The sequence below is a fragment of the Zootoca vivipara genome, chromosome 4, assembly GCF_965207765.1.
Source record: "Zootoca vivipara chromosome 4, rZooViv2.hap1.1, whole genome shotgun sequence".
Taxonomy (NCBI): domain Eukaryota; kingdom Metazoa; phylum Chordata; class Lepidosauria; order Squamata; family Lacertidae; genus Zootoca; species Zootoca vivipara.
In genome coordinates, this window is record NC_142587.1 from 33,455,996 (window position 1) to 33,481,528 (window position 25,533).

A 25,533-nucleotide genomic window follows, 5' to 3' on the forward strand; every position below is an offset into this window, starting at 1 on the left:
GAGCTACATGATAATGACTGAACCAGAAAAGCAGAATAGCAGCCAATGTGATGTTCAGCCAATGCCTTAGTCCAAACCACTGTGGAAAAGAATTTATTTCAGAGGACTGCACACCATAGTAGCAGAAAAGAATGCTTTCTTCAGAACTGCCATGCTGTCTTTGAACTCCTACCTGGAAGAATTGTTCTACGCAGTTGGCAAGTGTAGACTCTCTCTACAGAATAAGAAGAGATTGTTTGTTGTTCTTGTTTGTTGTTTCAAATTTGCAAAACACTGTTTATGCTTGTAGATTGCCTTGGTACTACCAGCCCAGTGAAGATAAGTCTGCATGGATGATTCCCAGCTGGCACCAGCTACCAATGTGGACGGCGTACTTAGGAATTTGCAAGCTACCAGAACCATGTTCATTGTACAAACAAATGGGAAGCAGGGGAAGTGTGCCAATGCAATCTTACTTCCAACAAACTTTCACAGCTGTCTCAGTAAGTTTTGGCTGGGAACAGCACACAGTTGACAGCTAGCATTCTATTCAGCTTTTGAGTAATTTGGCTTTTTGCTTGATGGAGCTTCTCTAGGTTGGTGAGTGAAGAGTTTTCCTAATATTCTAGTTTTCTATGGACATAGACATAGCATTCAGATATGCTATTCTGCTACACTATATAATAGATGACCACCTATTGAGAAAGAGCTGCAGTGAGTCTGAGGTTCAGATGTTTCCTCTTCTCTCCTTATGAGAGAGAAAAGTGAAACCTGTTTTTACTTTAGAACAAACCACAATTCTACCTAATGCCAGAAAACAAGGAACAGTGGTTTGTTGTAACTAAAATTCGTTAACAAGCCACAGTCTGAAACCATGGTTTAAAATGTACGTGAATGGGGCCTATGTTTACTGGATAAAGTGGAGAAGAATGGGGAGAACAACTAGCCAAACCATTGCTAGAAAAGGGACAGGAATGGAAGCAAAAGTTGCAAGGCAGTGAATGTGGAACAAGCAAAGAAACCATGGAGACTAGTAGCTACTTTAATAATAGAAGGAAAGGAACCTGCTAGTACAATATGCTGGGAACCTGGTTGTTATGAAAGGTAACAAAGGGTAAGATGAAGCAAAAGTAAAAACAAAAAAACAAATTTGTTTTGGAGTGTTCTTTTTCTTTAAATCTTATGAATATAATACTGTTAAAATGCATTTGTGAACTGCACCAAAGAAGCACATTAAGGTTACTAGGCAAGAGTAAATACACTGTATTCAATGCACGAGATCTTCTAATCCTTGAGGTTACTGCCCCTCACTTGGTGATATTCCCTTAACATTCAGCTTCTACTCCTCTCTCCTTTTCTTGCTGAAACACATCCACTTGGTAGAAAAACCTGGCTGTTGCTTCATTCGACTGTGACACCTGCTTAAGAACACATTAGGAACAAATCTGTGAAATGCTTGCAGGCATAGTTCAGGCCAACAGAAGCAGCAGTCAATGGTTGGGCATTGAAGATGGAGCTCACAAATCAGGATGTAGGAACTTATGAACCAAGAAGGGACTCGGTGGCAGAGCAGAGGATCTGGTACCAGAGGACCATGGATCCAAGACATAAGGATGGGAGGAGTTAACAAGTAAAGACTCCCAAGGAAAGGACCAAAACGAGAGGAACTGTCAAGTAGGCAGAATAGAATCCATGAAGAAGAATGTGCTTGTTGGAAAAGGGTATGGTTATGGACTGTTTGAACCAAATGTTCAGTATTTGTTCTCATAGCTGCCAAGTTATCCCTTTTTTACAGGGATTTTCCCTTATGCTGAATAGGCTTCCTCGCGAGAAAAGCGAAAACTTGGCATCTATGTTTGTTCTTGCCAGACTCTTGGTCAAGGACCTCCTATACCCAATCAGGAGTTGCTCTGCTGATTCAACAGGTCTCTCACACACATACTGTTTCTCATACAAACATTGTTAATGATTGGCTCACGTTAGCACTTCTGGATAATGCTAAGTGAAGGTGGTGCTCAAGTACCAAATCAAGGGATATGCACAGCTCCTTGTGGATGCAGTGCCTACTCACGGTTGTGAGCCTGCGGGCATATTCTCACGGCCACGGAGGGCACATTCAAACATGGGTAGTGAATCCTTTTATTTAGGTTGAAAACTGGGGCAGGGTGTGTGTGTGGAACAATGTGAACTGGTTCTGTGAGTCGCTTAGTTTTCCATGCTAGCAAATGATGTAGCACAGGCATAGGCAACCTTCGGCCCTCCAGATGTTTTGGCCTACAACTCCCATGATCCCTAGCTAACAGGACCAGTGGTCAGGGATGATGGGAATTGTAGTCCAAAACATCTGGAGGGCCGAAGGTTGCCTATGCCTGATGTACAGAAAAATCAGCACACGCTGTCCTAGCTTGTGCTTGTAGTAAACAGCTGCAGGGGGTGGGATTCCCCTAGGAGGAAAAGCTTCCACAATTGAGGCTTTTTAGTTTAAAGTAAAGTGAAGTGAAGGAGGTGGCGTAATAGCGGTGTGTAAAATTATACTAGGTACACACATAGGCGGGGTGGGTGCTGGGTGCTTCAGCCCCACACAACATTCCCTATTAAGGGGCCAGGCACCCACAATTTTTTGTGCTAGGGCTGCAGGGTGTACTGTCTTGAGGTGTGACTGACACCGGACTCACGCACTGTGGGCATACTGACATTAGGCACTTGTGGTGTTCGCGGCCCTGGGCATCTATACAGCTGATCTGCCGCAACAACATTCAGTTAGCCATGTATGTTTCCCTAGTGAATCTTCACAGCAAATTCACTCCTTCTACCCATCTATGGCACTACAACACCTAGGAAAAGGCAGGCAACATGACAGCTGAAATACACTAAGCTTCCATATTAAGCCAAAGCAAGGGTAACCCTATCACAGTGGAAACAGCTGAAATGTAGGCGATGTTTTATAGTACTAACTCAGCTCAGAACCTATTAAAAAAACACCTTATGTAGCCAACTTATTAACTGTCTGCTGTGGTTGCAAAATGGCAGCGTTCATATACTGAATGAAATGGAGAAACTGTAGAATGACTCAACCACAGTTCAGTCATTCATCACATTTTCTTACATTCATTTGTGTTCCTTTCCCTTAATGAACAGCAGAAAGTTCAGTTTAACATAAAGCAAAAGAACATTAAAGAGATATATCCGTGTCTAAGGGTGTATTTGCATTACAGATTTAAATTGGCCTTATAGCAACTCCTTCTGGGAACTGTCATTCTACGTATGATGGCTAAGCCACATGCGACCTTAAATGCATCTTTGCATTTAACATGCGGCTATTTTTAAATGCAAATAGCATCAGCTGGGGGCTGAGGGAAGAGAAGGTAAAACTTTTAGATCATAGCAGACATGGAGGGGACATTTAACCCTTTTCTCTCCTTCTGTGATCTGTAGGGGAGGGTACTTCCTCACTGCCACCAATGAAGGATTTCTCCCCAAAGCAAATCCTTTCAGAGGAGTGATTTTCCACAGGGTTGCTGCCATCCTGATTATTGCTCCACATCTGTTCATTGACACAGTGAAACATGGAGAGGAGCAATCAAGTTCTGGCACTGCAGGTACCTCCAGATATCATTTTCTTTGTGCATTCACCGTTTGTGCCCATGATGGCACTGGGATGGTTATATGTGAGCCTGCTTTCAAAACTGTTTGGGCATGCAGAAGATTTGGTGTGGACGTACACCTTCATTCCCAATCAGGACATGCCCCATACCTCCCTGCTGAGATCCTTTAACTCTTCATACCACAAATGATCTGTAAGGGGTTGCTGTTTTTTACCTGCTTTTGTTGCACTGTAGTGCAAGAATGCCCCTCCAGGCGGCAATAATGGAATTACATTGGGGAAGCACTGCAGAGCAACTCATAAAGTGAAATGATAAATGTACAGGCCAACAGAAATCCCCCACTAATGCACCTTTTTTTTTTTTTTTTGCATTCACGCTGTGTTGCAAAATGCACTCACCAGAAAAATACCCAATCTGGGGGGCCCAGGAAAACACACACAAACCCCAAACAACCCCCAAATCAAGTGCAGTTCAATTCCCTCCTTCCCTCGTCACCCTAACCCAGGCATCCCCAAACTTCGCCCCTCCAGATGTTTTTGACTACAATTCCCATCTTCCCCGACCACTGGTCCTGTTAGCTAGGGATCATGGGAGTTGTAAGCCAAAACATCTGGAGGGCCGCAGTTTGGGGATGCCTGCCCTAACCCTTTCTGCAAAGCCAACACACAGAGACCCGTATAGTTTTAAAGGATGGACAGAAGATGAGATTACACACACATACTCCCATAGTAAAGCCTGTAAAAGAGCCCTGAAGTTTGAAGCATATTTTCCCATGTGTTTTACTTATGATTTCTAAATGCATGGTCCAAGTAATGTTACCTTTTATCTCGAAACGGGAACAGATATGTTGCAGAGCGCAGTCATGTGGACAACTAGCAATCCTCCTTTAAAAAGTTTCCATTTTTAAAATCTGAAGGTGCATTGCACCTGGGAGATGGAATAGCAAGCTATTCCGCTAAGAAAATGGGGAGCTTTTTTTGCACACTGGTTTTTTTTTTTTTTTTTTTACCTATCTTCCATCCTGAGAAACCTCTCCCATCTTCATAGATTCTTGCATTTCTTGGATGAATTGTTCTGGAATGTGACACCCTTTTTACTGCTACAAGCTACTTATAGAGTATAATTATTACAACAATCTAAAGAAGATCACAACTATCTGCGTGTGTGGCCAAGGGAGGTATGGGCTTGTATTTGTGATGTGACATGATAATTCCATCAAATGAAGAAAAAAATAAACTCATCTGGGCATGCTCAAGACCTTGGGTGCCTCTAGATCTTGAGGACCTCTGGATCCTGGCCTATGTGGGCATGAAATGAAGTACAGATTGACATTCTTAGAATCATAGAAGATTCTATGCCCGAAGATTCTATGTAACAGCTTGGTCGAGTTAAATGGTTAGTTATCTAAAACATGGCAAGAGTCCTAAACTATTCTTAATCATACATAGCATTTTATACACATATATAGCTCAGTTGGTTAAAGCATGGTGCTGATAACTCCAAGGTTGCAGGTTCGATTCCTGTATGGGAAAGCTGCATATTTCTGCATTTCAGGGGATTGGACTAGATGATCCTCAGGTTCCCTTCTGACTCTACAATTCTATGATTTTCAGATTCCTTGTGAAAGTCAATAATTATGGAGACAGACCCACCTCACCAGAAAGGGCATTCCACAGATGAGAAACCACTACTGAAAAGGCCCTGTTGTAGGTCAACACTTAAAGGAAAGGAACTCCAGCTTCTTCGAGTTGCTGAAAGGCACACAAAATACCTACGCTAGAGCTTTGAAGAGCTTGCCTTAAGTTGAATATGTTTCAGCCTCGTGAAACAGTACCTTTTTACTAATATTGCAGCAGGGGTGGGGAACCTGTGGCTCTCCATGAATTTTGGGACTCTAACTCTCATCAGCTCCAGCGAGCATGGCCATTGGTCAGGGATGATAGAAGTGTTAGTCCAGCAACATCTGGGGAACTTGGCGGTTCACCGTCTCTGTGTGAAAGAAAACCCCTAATTCTACATAAGGTTAAAGATATATATCTATATTTAATCACAGACTGAAACATCATGGTTACAAAATGAATGGTCAAGTTCAAAAACCACCATACACACAATTCTGGATGGGGACCTCTCGCCCATCATCACCACCACTGCTGTTGCCACCACTGCTGTTGCCACCACTAGCAGGCTGGTAGCTCAAACAGAGTTCTTATTTGCCGGCGTGACTGAACAGTGAATTCCGGAAGTATGAGTGATGCCACACAAAAGAGGCCGGTGGGACACATTGCATTCACACAGCAAATTGTGGCTATTTTCCTAGACCTCCTACGGTGCTGTATCAGGGATCCCAACAAGTCTGCAACTTTCTGTCCAGAGCCTTTTCTGCAATTCCTCATCATAGGAGACGTCCACAGATTTTGTCCTTTGCTCATTGCAAAGATAGCAGGCGCCAACGCCTTCCAGCTCTGGTGAAACTGCTGCATAGATTGATGTGGATGCACCCTCTTCTGGGCTCTGTGGATTAGAAATCAATCAATCAATCAATCAATCAATCAATCAAGTAGAAGAGGAATGCACAGAATAAGGTTCAAGACATGACCATGGGCTTATTTCAAAGACATATTTCAAGCACTGGCTAATTGGTAGGTGGGGGTGGGGAGGGTATGAGGAAACCATATAAGCCCAGTTCCCAAATATATTTGGTTTAGATGGAGTTGGGGGGGGGAGGCAGAGATAGAGGGAGTGGGGGTGGGGGTGGGAAGAGAGAGGGGATGGGGAGAGACTGTGTGTCACTCAGGGCAAGTTTTCTTCCCTTGAGACTTGCTAAAAGTGCTCTATGAGCTAGTTATTCTATGAACAAGAGACAATTGTCAAGTTACATAGTGTAGTAACATTTGACAAATATAACACCACAATGAACAGAACGATCCCCAAGGGCAGATTACATGGTAGTACTGTATCTCAAGGACTTTAAGCAAAGATAAATGTATCACATCTCTGCCTTTATCTTGCCTTCACCACTCCCCTCTATAACTGTGTGTGTGGGGGGGGAGAGGTATGGGGGTTCTTTGTTGCTTAGAAACCACCTAGTTCTTTCAGTTTTAGGACCTGACATGGCAAGACAGATTCTGCTACTGTTTTTACTACATAGAGCATCTGTTTACAAAACAATGCAAGAACTAGATATGCCCCCATTCCTCAGCACTCTGACCAAGGAACTCTGGAAACTATCATTCTATGAAGAGAAATCTTGATATATCAAGAATTATCACCAGTGCTTCCCCCAGGGGGTATTCAAGGGTACACAGTACCGGCACCTCTTTTTGTTGTTGTTAAAAAGTGTGGCACTTACTGTAATAACTTCATGGTGAGTACCAGCACTGATTTTTCTAGAAAAAAAGCACTGAATTTATCACCATTGTTTGTGCACATGGGTGCGCGCACACACACACACACATTTTGTTGGGAGAGACCAATGAGAACCAAACTTGTCAAGTTTGCAAATGTAGAAAGATGCATCTTGTGCTTCAAGGTTATGTTTAGACATCTGTCCTCAAAATGATATAACCCCGAGTTAGTTTTGTGAGACCTGATTTCCTCTTTCCCCAACTGCAAATTAGTTGTTTAATCTTGTTAATTACAACATCATTAGAAATAGATTAGCAACCTATTCTCCTGGTGATCGACTGTCCCCTGCATACACCACGTCCTCTTTCAGTATACAGAAGAGGGGAAGGAAGAGATAAGAAGAGAAAGGGAGGAAAGACAGGAGGCCGGAAATTTAAGGAATCCAAGAAACAGTTTTTCAAATCTGGGACAGGGTCATTTTATTGGAGGATGAGCAATTTGGATGTAAGCATCACTGTTGTTTCACCTTAAGCTACCTGTAACACTTTCATATTCATTAGGCTGTGGGGGGGAAATATCACCGAGTCTGAATATCAGGTTATTTCAGGTGATCCAAGCTGGCTAAAGCAACACGAAGTTTTTCAAAATCATTAATCTCTTTGCAAATGTCAGCTTCTGGCATTTTGCTTACAGTTGTATATGGCTAGAGCTTGAGGTCATAGCATGCCTACAGGGATTTTGAAACTGTGGTTTATTCACTGCCATGGGTTTGATCCAAGGTTTTCCAATCTCAATACAGCAGCGTTACACAGAACTGGCAAGTCATTCCTTTCTCAGCAGCAGAATTAATGCGTTACTGAAAGCAAGCAGCAACATTGAAATCTCTAGTGTAATTACTCATTTTACTAGGATGAAATGTCCTTTAATCTGCCACAAGCAGATGAAGGTGCAAGTTGTGTGTGTGTGTGTGTGTGTGTGTGTGTGTGTGTGTGTGCGTGTGTGCGTGCATGCGTGTGTATAATGCATTCTGTTGAGTAACATGCTATTTATTTATATTAAAGGTTTTCTTGGTTTACAAAGATATGTGCAACGTCTCTCATAACATTTTTACAAATCAGTTTCATTTGTTGAGACATGGGGAAGAAAGGGAAAAAGAGGCGAATGGTGGGTGGGGTCGGGTGACGATGTTTCTATTTTGCTTAATAAATGTGGGGGTTTTTTGTCAGTGTCGCTCGTGTATGAGCCAAAGACCACAACAACCAGGGGTGATGGCAAATGAAGATTGTGAGGCTTAATCCAGTACAGCAAGGTAAACTAGAGGATTTCACTTGACACAAATAATTATCATCAAAGTGCTGTGCTGTCAAAGAGAAAACTAGTATGTGTCAAACAAACAAAAAGCAACATTTTGTATTCATATGATATAATTTGTCCCACATTTACGGTAACAGATTTACTTCCTAGGCTTTACAAAAAGCATTCTTACAAAGTTTTAAATTTTTAATCACAGATTTGAATGCCCCAGCCCCAGCCTCATATACGGTATTACTGATCCCACTGATCCCCTATTTTTCAATAATTGCCTCGTTTCATCAGGGAAAACAAGGAACCTAAACACACTGAGACTGTACTTAAAAGGTGTTACCTGACCTCCCCTACCATCTGAAGCTGCTTGCAAATGTGACTATACTCCTAAAATAAAAAGATCCATACCAAAATGGTGGGCCATCATCAGATACATATTCTGCTTTTTCAGGATAGAAGTGGAAAAAAATAAATCTATAGACCCGTTGAAAACAGTTACAATAACAAATTCAGAAGCACTGGTCTCTGAACATTACAGAGTTATGTTTAACATTGCTCCTCTGGGACCTCATTCCTGAGCCTTGAGGCTCCTGCATAAAAGGCATTCTTCTTCCACTGCCACCATCTTGATCTCCGGATGGGATTCCAAGCAGGGTTTTACCCAGCAATCTTGAAGGAAGGTAGGAGTTAATCTAAGGCGGCCCTGTTTAGGGAAGTTTTTAATGTTTGATGCTGTACTGTTTTTAATATTCAGTTGGAAGCCACCCAGAGTGGCTGGGGAAACCCAGCCACATGGGCGGGGTATAAATAATAAAGTATTATTATTATTATTATTATTATTATTATTATTATTATTATGGCATTTCCAAGATCTACAAATCCCAACTATCAAGGATTTTAAAGGTCAAAACCAGTCTCTTCTGTGAAACTTGTGTGAAACTTTTCACTGAGCAACAAATGCCCAGACAACTACAGGAAAACTCACTTTTCTTAGAGCACTTGGCATCCAAAAAACATTATTTTAGCTTGTTTCCCCTTATTTACAAATTCCAAACACCCAAAAGTACCACTTAAATACAGAACAAAGCTATGGACAATCTCCCCACCAGCAGGTTTCATACGGATGATAAATCCCACCACATAGAAAATTGAGCCTTGCCAAACACTACTAACAGCTGCAAAAATGTGGAACAAATATCACCTGGTCCAATCCAAAAATGAGCTCCTTAACTACTGTTTCCTTTAAGGATTTCCTCTTGTGTAGGCTCAGCAACAGCCCCTATCAAACACTGATCCTGAACCAAGTGATTCAAGCACACATGGCAAGAAGGTTCCTCTCTCATGCCTTTGGCTTAGACCTTGCCACAACTGTGGGGGTCTTACTTGGAACTAAAGACTGAAGTGCATCATCAATCTTTATGTCACCATGTACTGCTTCAACAACTGGATGTTACGTCAGGCAGGTGCATTTTGCAATTCTCAGCAAGCGCTGGGGTGATATGAACATTGCAATCATGTGAAAGCTTTTGTAAATAAGCAACACAATTCCTTGCTGCAACGGATTAGCGTGGCTCCCTTTCTGGAAATTGCTATGATAACTTGGCTCATGTAGATTCATGTTGAGCTTATGATACTTCTGTTTGAATGTTTTGACTCCTGTCCTTCTGAAATGTTCAGACAAAAACATAATTTTTATGTGAAAGGTGTGAGCAAGTGTTACGATCTGTTTCCAGAGCTGAGTTGGTGCCCCGTGTTTTTACAGGACACTGCAGACTAGCATAATCCAAGACACAGTACATGCCCACGTGGGTCTAATTCCTACTCCTGTGAAAACTAATTACCTAAGCCTATCTTATTGATAACCTTTTCCAGCCCTGGGAATGGAGAGGGACCAATGAAAGATGAATCACTATAGCAACTGAGGCAGGATGAAAGAAAATCAGTGGCATGGAAAGCCATGGAAATCTTTAGGCAGACTCTTTGAAGACTGAAGACTACAGAGATGATACTGGGCACACATAAGACGTAGCTATAAATGCATTTATTATGAAAAGGGGTATGTTTTCTTTCCCCTTTACAAAACTATGTCCCTTACCGAGACATGCTGCTTGCACACATTGTACTGTTATGCATTATCAAAGACTAAGAATCTTTGAATGCTCAAGACACAAGAATTTTTTTTAAAAGTCATTTTGTATGTTGTGCAAATGTCATAACGGTTAAGTAAAGACAAGAGTCCAAAGTCAACAGAAACAGAAAATGACAGACAATACGGTACAGCAATCTGCAGGCTATTCATCTCTCAAAACATTGTCGATAATTTCTCTCTCTCAGCTTCCCGTTTTCTGTTTTTCTGTTTATTTCTTTCCTTTAAAATCCTCTATGTTCACCCAGAAGACCCAAGAGAAATAAACTACTGGTTCTCCATAAAAAGGTTTGTCCTGCATATGATTAGTCTCAAGGTTACTTGCATTGTTCATCTAGAGAAGGTTCATTCAACAACGAACCTTTAAAGGAGAAAGAAGTGATTACAAAAGACTAGATTGTCCAGGTTCCTTTCTGTGGCTATCTTTCCTTTGCAGGCAATCCGAATGGCAATCATCCATGAAAAGATAGCTCTGTTACCAATTTTAAATCCTTTATCTGGCCAAAATACTTAAGATGTTATAGGAATATACCACAAACAAGACAATGTGAATTTAGAAAAATCATACCTATATCTTTTCTATAAAAAAAGGAGGAAGAATAGCCTTTTTAATAAAATAAGCATTGATCAGTAATATCAGCACAGCTTCTCTCCTTTATTTCTACCCCAGTCCTAGAAGGGCAACTATTGTAGTGCTCAAGTTGATATCAACTATATATAAAAAAGTTGTATATATTGGTCATTTACATGAATAAACTATTTTTAAAAGCCACTAGATTAACTACATGCATAAAGGCATTTTCTCCTAATAAGCTACATAGCCTCCAAATGTTTTGCCTGCTCCTAAAGGACTAGCATTTGCTGCAGATCTAATAAATAATGCAAATATGGTTCTCCCCCTCCCTCCATGGTGCTTCATTAAGAACTGTACTAATAAAGCAGCAGAAGATGGTTTAGATGTAAAGTGCAGCATATTAAAAAGGTACTTTGGCTATATCTGGGGGGGACGGGACGGACAAAAACCAATAATGAAGAACACTCTGTAGTGTACAAAAGAATGCAAATACTAGTGTAGAAGTGGAACCTGCAACAAAATGTTGCAGTGCAGGGTTCCAGCCAGTCATGCCCTCTTTCCAGAGAATCTTCCCCACCCCCATAGTTTCATGTTCTGTCTTCTCAGCATTCCATGGCCACTGAGCATGCTCAGTGTCAAGGACTGGCTGGATGCAGAAGAGCGGTGGGAGGTGGCAGCTGGGGAATCTCTAAAGGAAGAAGGCTCAGAACCAGGGGAGTGGTGCTGGGATGACGATGAGTGAACAGAAGTTGAAGAGGGAGCAGACATGGGGGAGGAGGAGGTGTCAGGAGCTGAAGAGGTAATAGGGTTTTGTGAGCAGGAAGAGTCTGTGGCAGAGAGTAGTTCAGAATCAGATGCAGAAGCAGAGGCTGGAGAGGAGTGGGGCTAAGAGGCAGTGATAAGTCAGGCTGGTGAGGGAGCCAAGCTATCTCTCTCTTCTGCAGTGACCAGCTCTCCTTCCCCCTGGTCTCCTCTGGTTTGCTCTGTCTGAGCACTAAAGAACGATTTTCCTCTAAGGAAAGCAGTGTGACAAGAGGAAGTGTGGATGAGCTTTAAGCCTTTGAAGGAATTCATAGGGCCTTAGTCTGATCAGGACCCTTTGAAAACAAAACTTAAAACAGCTATTTGCTTTTCTTTAATTGTACAATAACTTTGATGAATGAATGAAAGATGGCTGACCTTTTGGTTCTTAAATATGCGCTCACTAAGAGGATTACAATTGTTTGTGAACTTTGCAAAGCCTTAGGCCTGGAACACAGATGGAGAAAAATAAAATTAAGTTAATTTTTATTCAAACTGAACAGGCTGCATCACTCAGTGAGATAAATTGCTTTAATTATTTCCCGCTTGCTAAACCTGTGCTCTCATCACTTCAAGTAAGTTGTATATTGGCCTTTTTTAAACAATCAACTCAAGTGAGGGTGAAAGGAAGGTCCTAGAAACACTGAGAGGCAAAAGAAAAATATTAAAAACCTAGACAAGAATGAGTTTCCATAGTGCTGTTGTGACAAAAAGCACTTAAGGCTAATGAGAGAGATGTTTGTTATTTGACTTATATTGTGTAGGTACTTAAGAGTAAAATTGAAGAACATGTGGCAATTCAGATTTCCGTTTCGGAATATTTTAAAAAATAACATTTTTCTGCTTCATTGTATTTCATTGCTTAATGAAAATAGGACCAATCACCATTAATTTGCAGACCTGTTACCAAGAATGCATGCCTTCTAGACAATATTTCCAGCAGTGGCATGCATGGTAGATCTATGAAGCAACACTTCTGACACCAGTGTTGCTGCTCCTTGCCTAGAATAGGCTGATGGCAGGACAGAGCAGGGCAGTGGCAAGGTGGCTTGTTGGATCAGTGGCACAAGCACTGTTGCTAATCCAGTGCTCCATCTGCTTCATCCATGCAGCCTCAACCTCCTTGCTGACTTTCCCTTCCCTTCCCAGTCCAGGTAAGGAGTGAGGAGGGTGGCTCTGCCTTGCCCTACACACTGCTACTGAATATTCCTAATTTTAGGAGAAAGCCACTAACTAATTAAAGCCATAAAGCAATGGATGCCTATTTTTTCAGACACAAGAATTCCAGCATGCTCTTTGTTTTGAGATCAGTAAACACTAATCTATACACGTTCCATGGTACAGATTTTTAAACTTACTCAAGTGATGCAAACAAGTTAACTGGGCTTTATTTGATCCAGAGAAAGAGCAATGCAGGAGGTGGGGGAAACCGAGAGGGAAGTGAAAGCAAGCAAAAAGAAACAGAGGAAAGGGGTGATTTATGAGTCTAGCACATTGCAAGTCTTATTACTCTTCCTTCAGGGCAACTATAAAAGCAAAATTTATGTACAATCCATTTAACAATTCATTAATGAGACAATTGTAAAAACACTTCCCTTGCAGTGCAAACCTACACACGTTTTCTCAGCCCTACATCACGCTCTGCAGCCTTAAAAATAGAGGTGCATCATGAAAACAAACAAACAACAACAACACTGTTGTACATTGGAAGTTGAATGGAACCCGTTCCAGAAGTCTGTTCGACTTCCAAACCATTCAAAAACCAAATTGCGGCTTCTGATTGGCTGCAGGAAGCTCCTGCAGCCAATCAGAAGCCATGGAAGCCCCGTTGGATGTTCAGGTTCCAAAAGAATGTTCGCAAACCAGAACAATCACTTCTAGGTTGGCGGTGTTTGGGAGCCAAAACATCTGAGTTCCGCGGCGTTCAGGATGCAAGTTACTACTGTATATAAGTAGTTCAGGCTGTAGGACAAACTAAGCAATTTTAAGTGTGTTCAGATATTCCATATCAAGTTTTCTATGGTGTGTGTCCTTCATCTAATATGTTAAGATAGGTAAATCACAAGCAACATCATTGGAACAGAGGAAGGGGGAGATGGAGCTATATACAGGAATCAATACATTTGGATAACTGTTATTCTCAAGAGCTTGTCTCTGTGTTTGCAGAATGCACAGATGCGATCTACAGCCCTAAATGTTTATGCAGAAGGAAGCCCCACTGTGCTCAGTTAGCCTTACTGTAAGGTTCAAAAGGCCTTCCTCAGAGGCAGCCTTACAGTGTGATCCTATACCTGACTAATCAGAAGTCCTGTTGACTTCAAGCGTGTATAGGACAGCAGTCTTAATTAGCTGGAAAGTACTTCCTTCATTATCTTCTTTGGACAAGAGCCAGGGTTTTTATTCAAAACCATGCCCACTTCCAGAATTATTTTTTTTGCTCGTCCATTTCTAATTATTTTTAAAAAAACCACCCACCCTTGGGAAGAGACCTGTTGACACCTTGCAGAATACTTGAAATATAAACGTAAGACCATTTGTGAACAACGGCTGGCCCTCCCCCCACCAATGTATTATTTTAATGGAATTTTACAACATGGAGGATGCAGCAGAAAGATCACACATGCTCCCACTTCCCTGTCCATCTTTAAAATTGCTGTCTTAAAAGAAAGACTGCTGCTGTCTTTCACATCCCGGGACTGCCCTGGGGTGTTGGAATGAAGGCTAGTTAATTGCTTGTCAGAAGTGCCATAGCCCCTGCCCTCTTTTTGACTTGGGAGAGTATTAACTGGAAGATAATTGCAACGTTTCTTGTCTACTGCTTGCACTTTACTGACAGTGACAAATAATAGGTAGAAGTGGAAATTTTTTGTAACCTGCCAAATTTCTCAAAGCATTGTCATTCTTCAGCGCAGTAACTACATGTGCGGTAAGATCCTCTCTCTCTCACTCACTTTCCCTCTTTTTTTTTTTAAAAAAAGCTGTTACTGGCAAGGAAGATCAGGATGATCACTCACGTTCCTGTATGTAGCGTTGTGGGCTACAAAAGTCCCTACGGGTGAGGTACATGGATCCTGGGTTAGAATGCTTTGAGCCAGCTCCTGGAAACTGCTATACAAAACAGTGCCCTGACTTTTAAAGGGAAATGCTTGGGATTAAAGGGAACATGTCAAGCAGGCATCTGAAAGGACCACAGGGACAGGGATAGGATACACGTGTGGGAAGTCTACTTGAGGATGGAAAGGGGTTGTGTTTTTGAGTTTGATAGGAAAGTGGATGGCAAACCGCAGGAGAGACAAGAAGCCACTGGAAGAGACCAGGAAGAAGCTGTTGAAGCAGGAAGGAGTATACAGCTCATTTGGAACTGGAACCCAAACCTGTGGCTGGAGGATCCTTAGTACATAATTTAAAAAGTGGAAACCTCATCTTAGGAGAGGGAGCAAATGTATCCCAGTACTCTGCTGCAAAAAAAATTTTCCCTTCATGGACAATTAATACTGCATGTCTTCAACCAAGGTTGCTCTATAATACCATAACATGCAGTAAGCAAATGCACACATTTTCTTCTCAAGCACATTTCATCTCAGTATCTCCTTCTAAATGAGAAGCTTACATGGGCTGAAATGGCTGGTTAAAAAAAGGGGTGTGTGCTATAGTTGTTTCTTGCTGGAGAAATGCTGCCTACTTGCCTAATTCTTTGGAGACTGAACCGCAGAGCATTATATAAAGACAGACATTAAGAAAGAAAGAAAGAAAGAAAGAAAGAAAGAAAGAAAGAAAGAAAGAAAGAAAGAAAGAAGCCTACAGGCTGTTGACGGCAATGGAGAGGGAATGAGAGATTACAGCCAATGCTGGGCACTTTTAAGAAACCTATGTTTCAGTCCAGTGTAGCATTTACTTCCTGACAGTTCACATATGTGATTCAGCATTCTCATTGTTTTTGAATTTCAGCGTGGATTTACATCAGGGGCCACATGCATAGATCAGTAATTCTGTGAAGTGTTAACGGATCACAGCCGTCGTTACAGCAGATCAGTGCCCAATTATTTCCCAGAGGGCTGCAACAGGACTCTCCGAAATCAGGCCAGGACATGGAGCTTATCTGACCAGAATAAAAGAAACATACTTGAAAGCACAAAGGGCATAATTTAATTCAGCCTACTAGAATCACATTGACAGATTCCAATCAACTTGCTTATGGTGGGTCCAGGCTGAAGTTTTTTGGTTTTTTTGCATTATCTGCCACTGGAAGAATATGCCACTGGATGCAAATCACACTAGGAAAAAAACCAGTCTATACTTAAGTCATAAAACAGATACTTTTTTCTTCAGAAATTTGTGTCCCCCCTCCCCTCGGGTGTATTATCAACAATTCACTTTTTCTTTTAAAGTAGTATTTTTAAACAGTATTATCAGGTATTTCCAATGAATGGTTTTATTGTATTAAGAATTTGGTTTTATACACTATTTCAGATTATAAGCACTTCACTATATTGGTTGTATATTCATATCAAAGTTTTAAATCCACCTGCCAAGTGTGGACAATCTAGGCCCTAATCCAACATTAGGGAAGATTTCAGTGTAACACAACTTTATTTTAGTAAACTCTTTCAAATATATGAAAGACAGACAGATATTTTTTCCCTTTGTAACTATTTCTGCAATTTTATCTAAAAGTAGATGTTAACTGGGTGGTAGTCAACTAAGTTTTACCCAAGGTAGACCTACTAAAATCAACTGACCTATTGGAATCATGTTAATTAATTTGAATGGGTCTAAGTTGGAGTAAAACCTAGTTGACTACCACCCACTGAATTCAGACTACAGTCCTATTAACCTGTGAGTAAGCCCTGCAGAACTTAGTGGGATTTACCTCTGAGCAGACACACACAGGATTACACTAATAAAAAAATTCCTTCCAGAAGCACCTTAGAGACACTGTTAGGATTCTAGCTGAATAAACTCTTAGGGCCTATTGAGAGGTGACAGTTAAATCATATCTCTTCTTTCAATGTAAAACTAGCAGTACATAGAAGGCTCTAGATGAAGAAACAGCTGTTATACCACATGTGAAAATGCTTCTGGTTGAGAAGCAACACAGAAGGCAAGTACAGCTGGTTTTAGGGTAAAAGGCTGGAAAGAGACAGAGCATCTCATGTGGTAAACAGCAGCTGTTATCATTTGTTTGTTATACATAAGAAATACTGGTAAGTCTCCACATGGCAAGGTAAAAATAATCTTGGGACAACCTTACTGTACAAGAAGTAAAATATGAGGGTTTGACCAAAGGTCTTTTGGAGAAGTCTGTCATGCTTTTCAGATTGTGAGATATTGTACATGTCAGACTTATAAACTGTACAACAATTTGCTATCCCAACCATGCCCTTTCACTCTGAAATTCACAAAGGTAGGATTAAAGTAAGAACGTTGCACTAGTGCAAACAGCAGGGAGGTGGCACATGAAGAAGGGTCTCAGAAGACGATCTGATTCTGGGGAGGTTCATTTGGAAAGAGGCAGTCCTTGAGGCCTGCATTCAACCTTTCCTGAGCAAAGAGAGAAATGTCCCTGGAGCCTTATGTCACGGAGTTGGAAGCTGGACAGCTAATGTAGAAGCAGCGCCTTGTGTGAAGCTATTGGCCAAAGACGTATTGCCTGGGCCTGCAGCATCATGTGAGCACAAAGTCTGACCTGGCAGGTCTGGGGGAAGCGAAAAACCAGCTGGGGACTAGCTGGGCTGCCAGTTGGCCACCTGTGTGCCATATTAACTTCTGACCTAGAACCAGGGCCTTCTCAACACTGGCTCCGACCTGGTGGAACGCTCTGTCTCCTGAGACCAGGGTCCTGCAGGACCTGATTTCTTTCCGCAGGGCCTGTAAGACAGAGTTGTTCCGCCTGGCATTTGGCCTGGAGCCACCCTGATCCCCTCCCCCATTTTCCTCTTTTCCTTTTCCATCCGTATGAGGCTGCATTTTAATTTCAATTTTAATGTATTTAATCTTGTTCTTAAGTTGTATTTTAATCAGCTGTTTTATATCTAGTGTTAGCCGCCCTGAGCCAGCCTTTGGCTGGGGAGGGCGGGGTGTAAATAAATTATTATTATTATTATTATTATCATCAGGTGTTTCTGATACATGTTAGCAGCACAGGATGAACACAACAAGAAGAGATGAGAAATTTGTGAGCCACTAGCAATACTGATTACATCTTTAGCCATGCACAGGAGACCTTGTCACAAAATGACACTCTGACAATACCCCCAGGTACCTTTAAGAGAAGCCAGCCTGTCATCCACTTGACCATTTTTGCTGCCCAGCAGACATGTTGGTAGAGATTGGTATTCACTACTCCAGGATCTACAACGTTAACAGTCACATGGCTCCCTTCTGCTGTCAGGAGATGTTGTAGTCGGTAGGCAAACAGAACAAGGGCAAGTTTGCTTTGGGCGTAGGCTCCATGGGGTGAATACAAGCAACTGCACGGGGTGGAAAAACACAGAATCGAATTAATTCTCTGAAGATAACTGCGATGAGTGCTATAGGACACATGATTGGTTACAAGTTTTAATAAATTATAGAAAAGTGGATAAGAAAAGCAGCAGTACGACAAAATGGCCCTCAAAATGGGCTTATCATCTCAAAACACATTGCTTGCAGTAGCCAAAGTGATTCAGTAGATTTCATTGTGTCATTTATGGAAAGTGCTTTAGATAAACCTGCCTGTTAATATAAACTGTAGTGTTGGCACCTCACTGGTATTGTTCTCACTTGGGAGAATTAAATTATGACTCTCACCATATGTGTTATTTCCTGTGACTTCCGGAAGTCTCGTTTTGGATTGATAGCGGTTAAAAATAGGCAGCCTCTGCTTCACAGATCTCAAAAGAAAGGACTGTTGCACTTACAGTATTAGCATTGGAAAGTAAGTACTGTATGGCTTGATTACTGTAATATGGAAAACAAACTTGAAAATAGGAGAGATAAAGAGCCTCCAGCATGTGGAAAAGTTATCTGGACACAGTGAAAAATTACCTGCAAATTCTGACAGCCACATATTAACAAAAAGATACATAGTACAGATGCTCAAGTGCGCTTTTGTGATCACAGCCCATTCTCTCACTTGCACGATTAAAGCACAGGACTTGCACAATGGAAGAGCATAGCTTCACGTCTCTCTAGATATGAAACGCTAATACCTGTTCTGGGGTCGCATGGTGGAACTTTGGAGATGGTACAGGGGAAAATAGCTCCCCCCCCCAAACTTCTGGATCAGTTACTCCTCTAACACTGTTCAGTTTCTGGCTGCACTACATTTTAAGGGCTACACCTTATTCCAGAAAATGACAAGACCTCCTGTTTCTGGCTGCAACAGCAGCTTAGGTTGTGCTCCAAATACTGCAAAATCATGCTCAGTTGAGCACAAGATGGTATGCACTGTGCAGAGAGAGAGAGAGAGAGAGAGAGAGAGAGAGAGAGAGAGAGAGAGAGAACAACATGAGCCTACCAAGGCCTATGTTTCACCTTCTGTTCCTTTTGTGCCATGTTCTTTTATTCATTTTTTTAAAAAAACTGCTGACAAATGCACTACACCTGAAGGGGAGAATGACGCATATTGATTGACACAAGGTCAGAAAAATACATCAAGTGGCTACTTGATGTCACTTCTAGGTTCCTGGTGGCCTCCCCCCCCCCCCTACCCTGCCTTCTTGTTAGGGCTCATTCTTCAGAGACGCATAATTGTGCACAGCTCACAAAAGACAGCTATAATTCACCTCAATGTTGCCAGAAGCCAGGATTTCCTGGCTGCCACAAACCACTTGTATATTCTACACGTCAAAAACCATTGGCACTTCCTTTCCCAATCTACCTCCCTCCAATTTCCAAGGTGTTGATCTGTCTAGGGGGCACAGCAGTATATTAAGAATGTACCGTACTCGGAGGCAGGCAGATTGCTAAATGTTCCAACAAAAGCACTGTTATTCTGCATACCGTAACGTGACTTCTAACAAAAGGCTGCATTTAAAATGCTGCAATACACCTTAGCTTCAGCACTTGGTGAGCAAAACAGAAGCACTCTAGAACTCATAAAGCTTTCTTAATGATTTGTGCCTTATGTTTGTAAAACATCGCTGTTGTCTAGGCTAAGGAAAAACCCGCAGACAGCCATAGATATATTCAGTCCTTTAGCTGGTGACGTCAGGTTTTTAGCTGCATGGAATGTGGGAATTATTTGTGTAATTTCTAGCATTATGCTCAGTGGCCAATTTGCCATTATGTGCAAGACTGGTGCACTATTCCTTTTAAAAATCATCCTTTTAGATTGAATATCTGGCCTATTAATTGAGAAAAGGTAGTCCTATCAAAGACATTATTATAAAATGGAAATTCCATACACAGAGATGAGCATGCTAGCTTCCCAATTCCCATCACCCTCTGTAAGCTGAAGAGCCTAAATGGGTAGAAACAGGCTTTTTGCTAGAACGCATTGAGGATGGTAGACAGGATAGAGTTGGAATGGTAATCTCTGTGCCAACCCTCAGATGGAATTTCCAATTTTCAAGAATGTCTGAATGGGGCTGCTCTTCCAGGCACCATAAAGAGCTTCATTACATCAAGAGTCCTGTGCTTACAATAATCCTGTGTGCAACTATAGATGGCCACTTTCTATTGATTTAAGTAAGCTTTTCACACATTTGGCAGCAGAACTATCCGTAAATTGTGGTTTAAATACTAAGGATGCTCATAAGTGGCGTCCTTTCCATTTATCTTCCTCCTTTAGCTATTTTGCTTCTTTCCTTAAAACACAGTGGATGCTCTGAATCTTGATCTTTACATGCACATGTGTGTGTGTGTGTATATATATATATGTATGGCTGACACACAAACACAATATGCGAGACAACAGGGTGAAAGGCAGGCAGGCAGGCAGGCAGGACGTTCCTCTGGCAACAAGTCTAGAAATATTAGCGTCTATATATGTTGCCAAGATTTCTCTAACAGTTGGTGAGCAGCCAGCAAACTAGGGTTTATTAAAGCTGTCTAGACACTTATTTCTAACCGGCAGCAGATAAACAGGGCAAGAACACAGTCAAATGTGAATCTTTTCTCTTTAGGAATAGTTTGCTGGAGCATGCCATTGGCTCGGCTTGTCCAGCATCCTGTTTTCACAGTGGCCAGCTACATTCATGTGGGGAGCATGCAAGCAGGACTTCACTACAACAGCACTCAGCCCACCTGGGATTTCCAGCAACTGGTATTCAGAGGCATTCTTCTATGGAATGAAGCCCTCAACAGAAAGCTCTCCAAGCTATCTTGTTACATACAGTACTGACTTTGCTTGCTCGCAATACTGAGACAGTGCTTCTCTCTCTCTCTCTCTCTCTCTCTGCAGAGCTGGAACCCTTCACTTTAAAAACTATAGACCGTATAAACAGGAGGGATGGAGTTGATCCTTGGAGGAGCCAGCCAGAGCTGCAACTTTTAGAAGCATCAACTCTGAGACTTTGAAAAACTCTGCTGTTGATAGCCACTGATGGGAGAAGCCATTGCTTTGCTTGTCATCCTTTAGGCTTTGGCTCTCACCAGAAAGAGTCCTTATCTCTGTCAGTGTTAGAGTATGTAACAAAGGGTTTCCTTTAAGATGGCACAGAGGTAAGACACGCTTATCAGATTATTTTTAAACTCTGTTTTAACTGTAACACGGGGGCTGACTGCTGGCCACTTTTCCTCTTTTCTGCTAACAGCAAGGTTGTTTATATGCTCTGATAACCCCCAGCGAGCAACACTGTAAAATGTTATGAAGCCAGCCTTGTAAATTACCCCAAAGAGCTAATCAGCCTCACAGCCGCCGTCTTAACCTTCTGGTGATTACATCTATATGCTTCGATTTTTTTACTTTATTAGGGCTTTTATCCTTTTAAAATTATAAAACTCTTTACACAATACAAACAAACTGTAGGAGCAGCACAGCAGGGTACTGAAGAGACAGTGTGGAAGGAACATTCCGATTTTGGGGGGCTTGTTCCTGTCCATCTTCTTTGTCTTCTCTCATCATCAAGATGCCCCTAAATTGGTCATAAATCAACTCACTGTTGACGAGACTGTGGACCCAATTAAACGACCTGGGAAACACAGCCTGGATAACACTAGAAGTATAACAGAAATTAGAAGAGCAAAAAGACGCAGGTGTTCTGAGAAGGACAATGATATAGGTAACATATAGGTAACTTGGACAACTATTTTTTTTTGCCTCATAAAGAGCCTTCACTCCCAACACAGAATGTCTTTAACCCTCGGTATGTAGAAACGGCTGCCCAGATACTTCCCAGATCTAATGAGAAGGACAAAGCCAAGACTCCCCTAGTGTTAAAAGGAGTCAGTGTTAAAAGGAGTAGCATTCTGAACCCTTGCTTGCAGGCTGCAGCTCAATGGAAGGTGCTAAGAGGGGCACAAAGAATTCCCATGACAAGTGATTCAACGGCCAATTTAACCCAGTAGTGGTATGGTGTGGACAGGGTGTTGCTTACTGGGCTTCCCAATGCAGTGTGTTACTGCCAGTAACAAAGAGAAGGAGGGATATGGCAATGGCAAATGTAAGTTCCCTGCTGCCTCAAGGCCCCCCTTTCAGTAACGAACAACAAAGCACAGGGTTTGGGAAGCCAGGTACCCAACATAGCCCTGCCTACACTGGCCACTACTGATTTAGCTCTTGGAAAGGAAGAAAAGGAAGGGTATTTAATCTCAATGGCTGCAACTCAGTGGAAATCACACACTGTGCATGCTTCTCCACCATTACAATTTTTTATTTGCGGAACCCCTTGCACTGCTTTGCAGAACCCCAGGGTTCCACAGAACAAAGTCAGAGAAATGGGGCACCAAGACAAATCATGGCTTTGTGCAAATAAGGAAGTGTGTGGGCTTCTGGAGAGGACGTTGTGGCCATGATGCTGCTCCTGTGGTCCTCCTTCTGCTTCACTGCTGTGAGCTAGGCCATGGTCTGAATCAGCATGTCACCCAAATCGATGTGATTTGCAACCCTCTCCTCATGGAAATAAATCCCAAACCAAGAAAAATAAAGGAAATCAAACAATCTGAAAAATCAAATCACAACAGTATTTCCATCAAATGAGCTTTTAGGCAAATCTTGCCTAGAAAATAGCATACAAAATGTATTGTTTGTGTTAGCCAGTGTGTGGCATCTGTGCTTATTTTACCAGTGTTGTTGACTGGAAAACAAATGGAGGTTATCATAACTGTAAAAAAAACCATAATGTTTAAATGGACATTGACAGGAATGAATTCCATAGAACAAGCAGGCTTATAGTATTCACTATTTGAATTTTCCAAGATCTAAAACTTTTGAAATGAGGTATCCAAGAAACAAAGAAAGCTTCAGAAGCTTTAAAAAGGTTCTCCAGGGGCTCATTCAACATATTCATGTCTACTTTACTTAAGAATCATTTTAATGCAAAACCTCCTAATCTATCATGCTGTTATACTGACAGCACTGCAATAAATATTCAGGCAAAAAAGGTAAGTTCAGGATGAAATTACTGCCTAGACTTATGTTGCATATGTGGGCTGGAATCATTACAGCCATTTGTCTAAAGGCAATTTCACTTGTAACAATGGTAATCAGGAGCAGTGGAAAACAGGAAAACAAGTGAGTTAGATTAATATTTAGTAATGTAATGGCTACTCTTAAAATACCTTATTGTGTTTACTGAAGTTACTAAGGAGCAGTATAAGCAAATGTAGGTGCAATGCTCTATTTTACAGTCAACATATAAAGAAAGAACTGTTTAAATCACTGTTCATACAATACTTCACTAACAAAATGTGGGCCTTCTGTTTGGTCCAACTGCTCTCCAAGGGCTTTATAATCAGGATCTTAAGGAGATACTGCTCCTTTTTGTTTTCCCCACAAAAGAGGGTGATATTTCAAAGATATGGAAGCCCTGGATGCAAATTGAGATGCCTCTCTTGAAGCAAAATGATGGACTTTTGTAATAGGCAGGAAAAGACAGCTGCCCATTCAGGAGAAATTCTAGCTGGCATGATTATACCTACATTTTGCTCTCTCGTGTCCACGCAATTTCAGAGGAGAACACAGAAGAAAGGCTATCAAAACACTGCATGCTAAAATGGGACTTTTGTTGAAATGCCATTTAAGAAATTTGCTAAGCCATTGGACAATGACAATAAAGATTATCGTATCGTAAGGAGGAAACCAGAGCACTATTACAGGTTTCAGTAGTATGCGTTGCAAAGGGAATGGGGGAAGATGAGTCACGGCACTGTAAAGAAACCTGTACAAGATTAAATTGCTAAGAAGTTATAAATCTTAAAGATATTTGTTGTGTTTACTTTTTGTTATCTTCTGCGACCCTGTCAGATGTCCCACCACCAAAACAAAATAAATGTGGTTTGTGGCAATGTAGGACAGGATTTTTTTTATTTTTTATTTTGGACAGGTATTCCTGAAGACCTTCAGGTGAACAGGAAAGATGAAAACAATTCTTGTTCCACCTGTCCTGAAATGTTTTTTGATGTAAAAGCTTTAACGCTGCTCTTTGATTATTCTAAAAGTTGGTTTTGTGGTGTTTTGTTTTGCAAACCGTGGCTGCACACCCAGCATGCCGTTAAAGAATCCCCCAGAGAGTCCTGGAAACTGTAGTTTGCTGAAGGTGTGTGGGGATAAACTACAGTTCCCAGTATTTTTAAGCAGGGGGGAGAGAAATGAGCCTCATGGGAAGCCATCTCAGGGTCAAAAGGCAGTATAAAAATAAATACTTCTAAAGTAACCAAAGCTATAAGTGACCCAAAGGAATACTCACGAGCCCTGAAATAGCAGGGGAAGAGAGAGTTCACTACCCTTCCACCCTCTCCAAATGGCACCCCTAAATTAAGCCTATGCATCTTTCACTGACACTGTGCAAGCAAGCCAGGATTCAAAAAAACTGCTCCAAGTGAGCTTTGGATTTGTGCTTCAGCAAAGGAGGACATGACCTTGGTAATGTGTAGCTCACATGCAACAGGCTTGTGAAACAGAATGAGTTCTCACAATGCAAGGATGTGCTACAAAACCAAAGTTTAGCTGATGATGGTGGTGGTGATTTTATTAACAAAATAAAAAAATTCCTTCCAGTAGCACTTTAAGAGACCAACTAAGTTTGTCATTGGTATGAGTTTTCGTGTGCATGCACACTTCTTCAAATACAGGTGATTTTATTATTTATACCCCGCCCATATGGCTGGGCTTCCCCAGCCACTCTGGGCAGCTTACAGAATATATACAGTGGTGCCTCGACTTACGAATTTAATCCGTTCCGAAGGCACCTTCGTAAGTCGGAAAATTCTTAAGTCGGAAAACGCCACTGGAAACGCGATTTCCCATAGGAATGCATTGAAAACGGAAAAAATCGGAAGTTGAAGCAACCCTATCTAAAAATCCGTAAGTCGAAAAATCCCTATCTAAAACCGCCGCAGATTTTTTCCGGATGTCGAGACATTCGTAAGCGTGCGGCCATTACCCCCATTCGTAAGTCGAAAAATTCAGTTGTCGAGTCGTTCGTAAGTCGAGGTACCACTGTACAGTTAAACATACTAAAGCATCAAATATTAAAAACTTCCCAATACAGGGCTGTGTTAAATGTCTTCCTAAAGTTGTAGAGTTCTTTATCTCCTTGACATCTGAAGGGAGGGTGTTCCACAGGGAGGGTGCCACTACTGAGAAGGCACTCTGCCTGGTTGAACCCTACACACTCACTGTGCATTTTTCAGCT

General features: G+C 41.6%; 1 protein-coding gene across 3 annotated transcripts in view; it reads right to left on the reverse strand.

Moving 5' to 3' along the window:
• Positions 1 to 5,602: 5,602 nt before the first annotated feature.
• The window catches only part of DHRSX (dehydrogenase/reductase X-linked), an 87,595-nt gene continuing 67,664 nt past the window's right edge, over positions 5,603 to 25,533 (reverse strand). For all 3 annotated transcript variants that reach the window (XM_088667691.1, XM_035114815.3, XM_088667690.1), the window contains 2 exons: positions 18,018 to 18,225; positions 5,603 to 6,095 (listed from right to left, as the gene is read on the reverse strand). In XM_088667691.1, the coding sequence (XP_088523817.1) occupies positions 5,907 to 6,095; positions 18,018 to 18,225 (397 nt within the window). In that variant the 3' untranslated portion in view covers positions 5,603 to 5,906. The remainder of the gene's footprint in view (positions 6,096 to 18,017; positions 18,226 to 25,533) is intronic.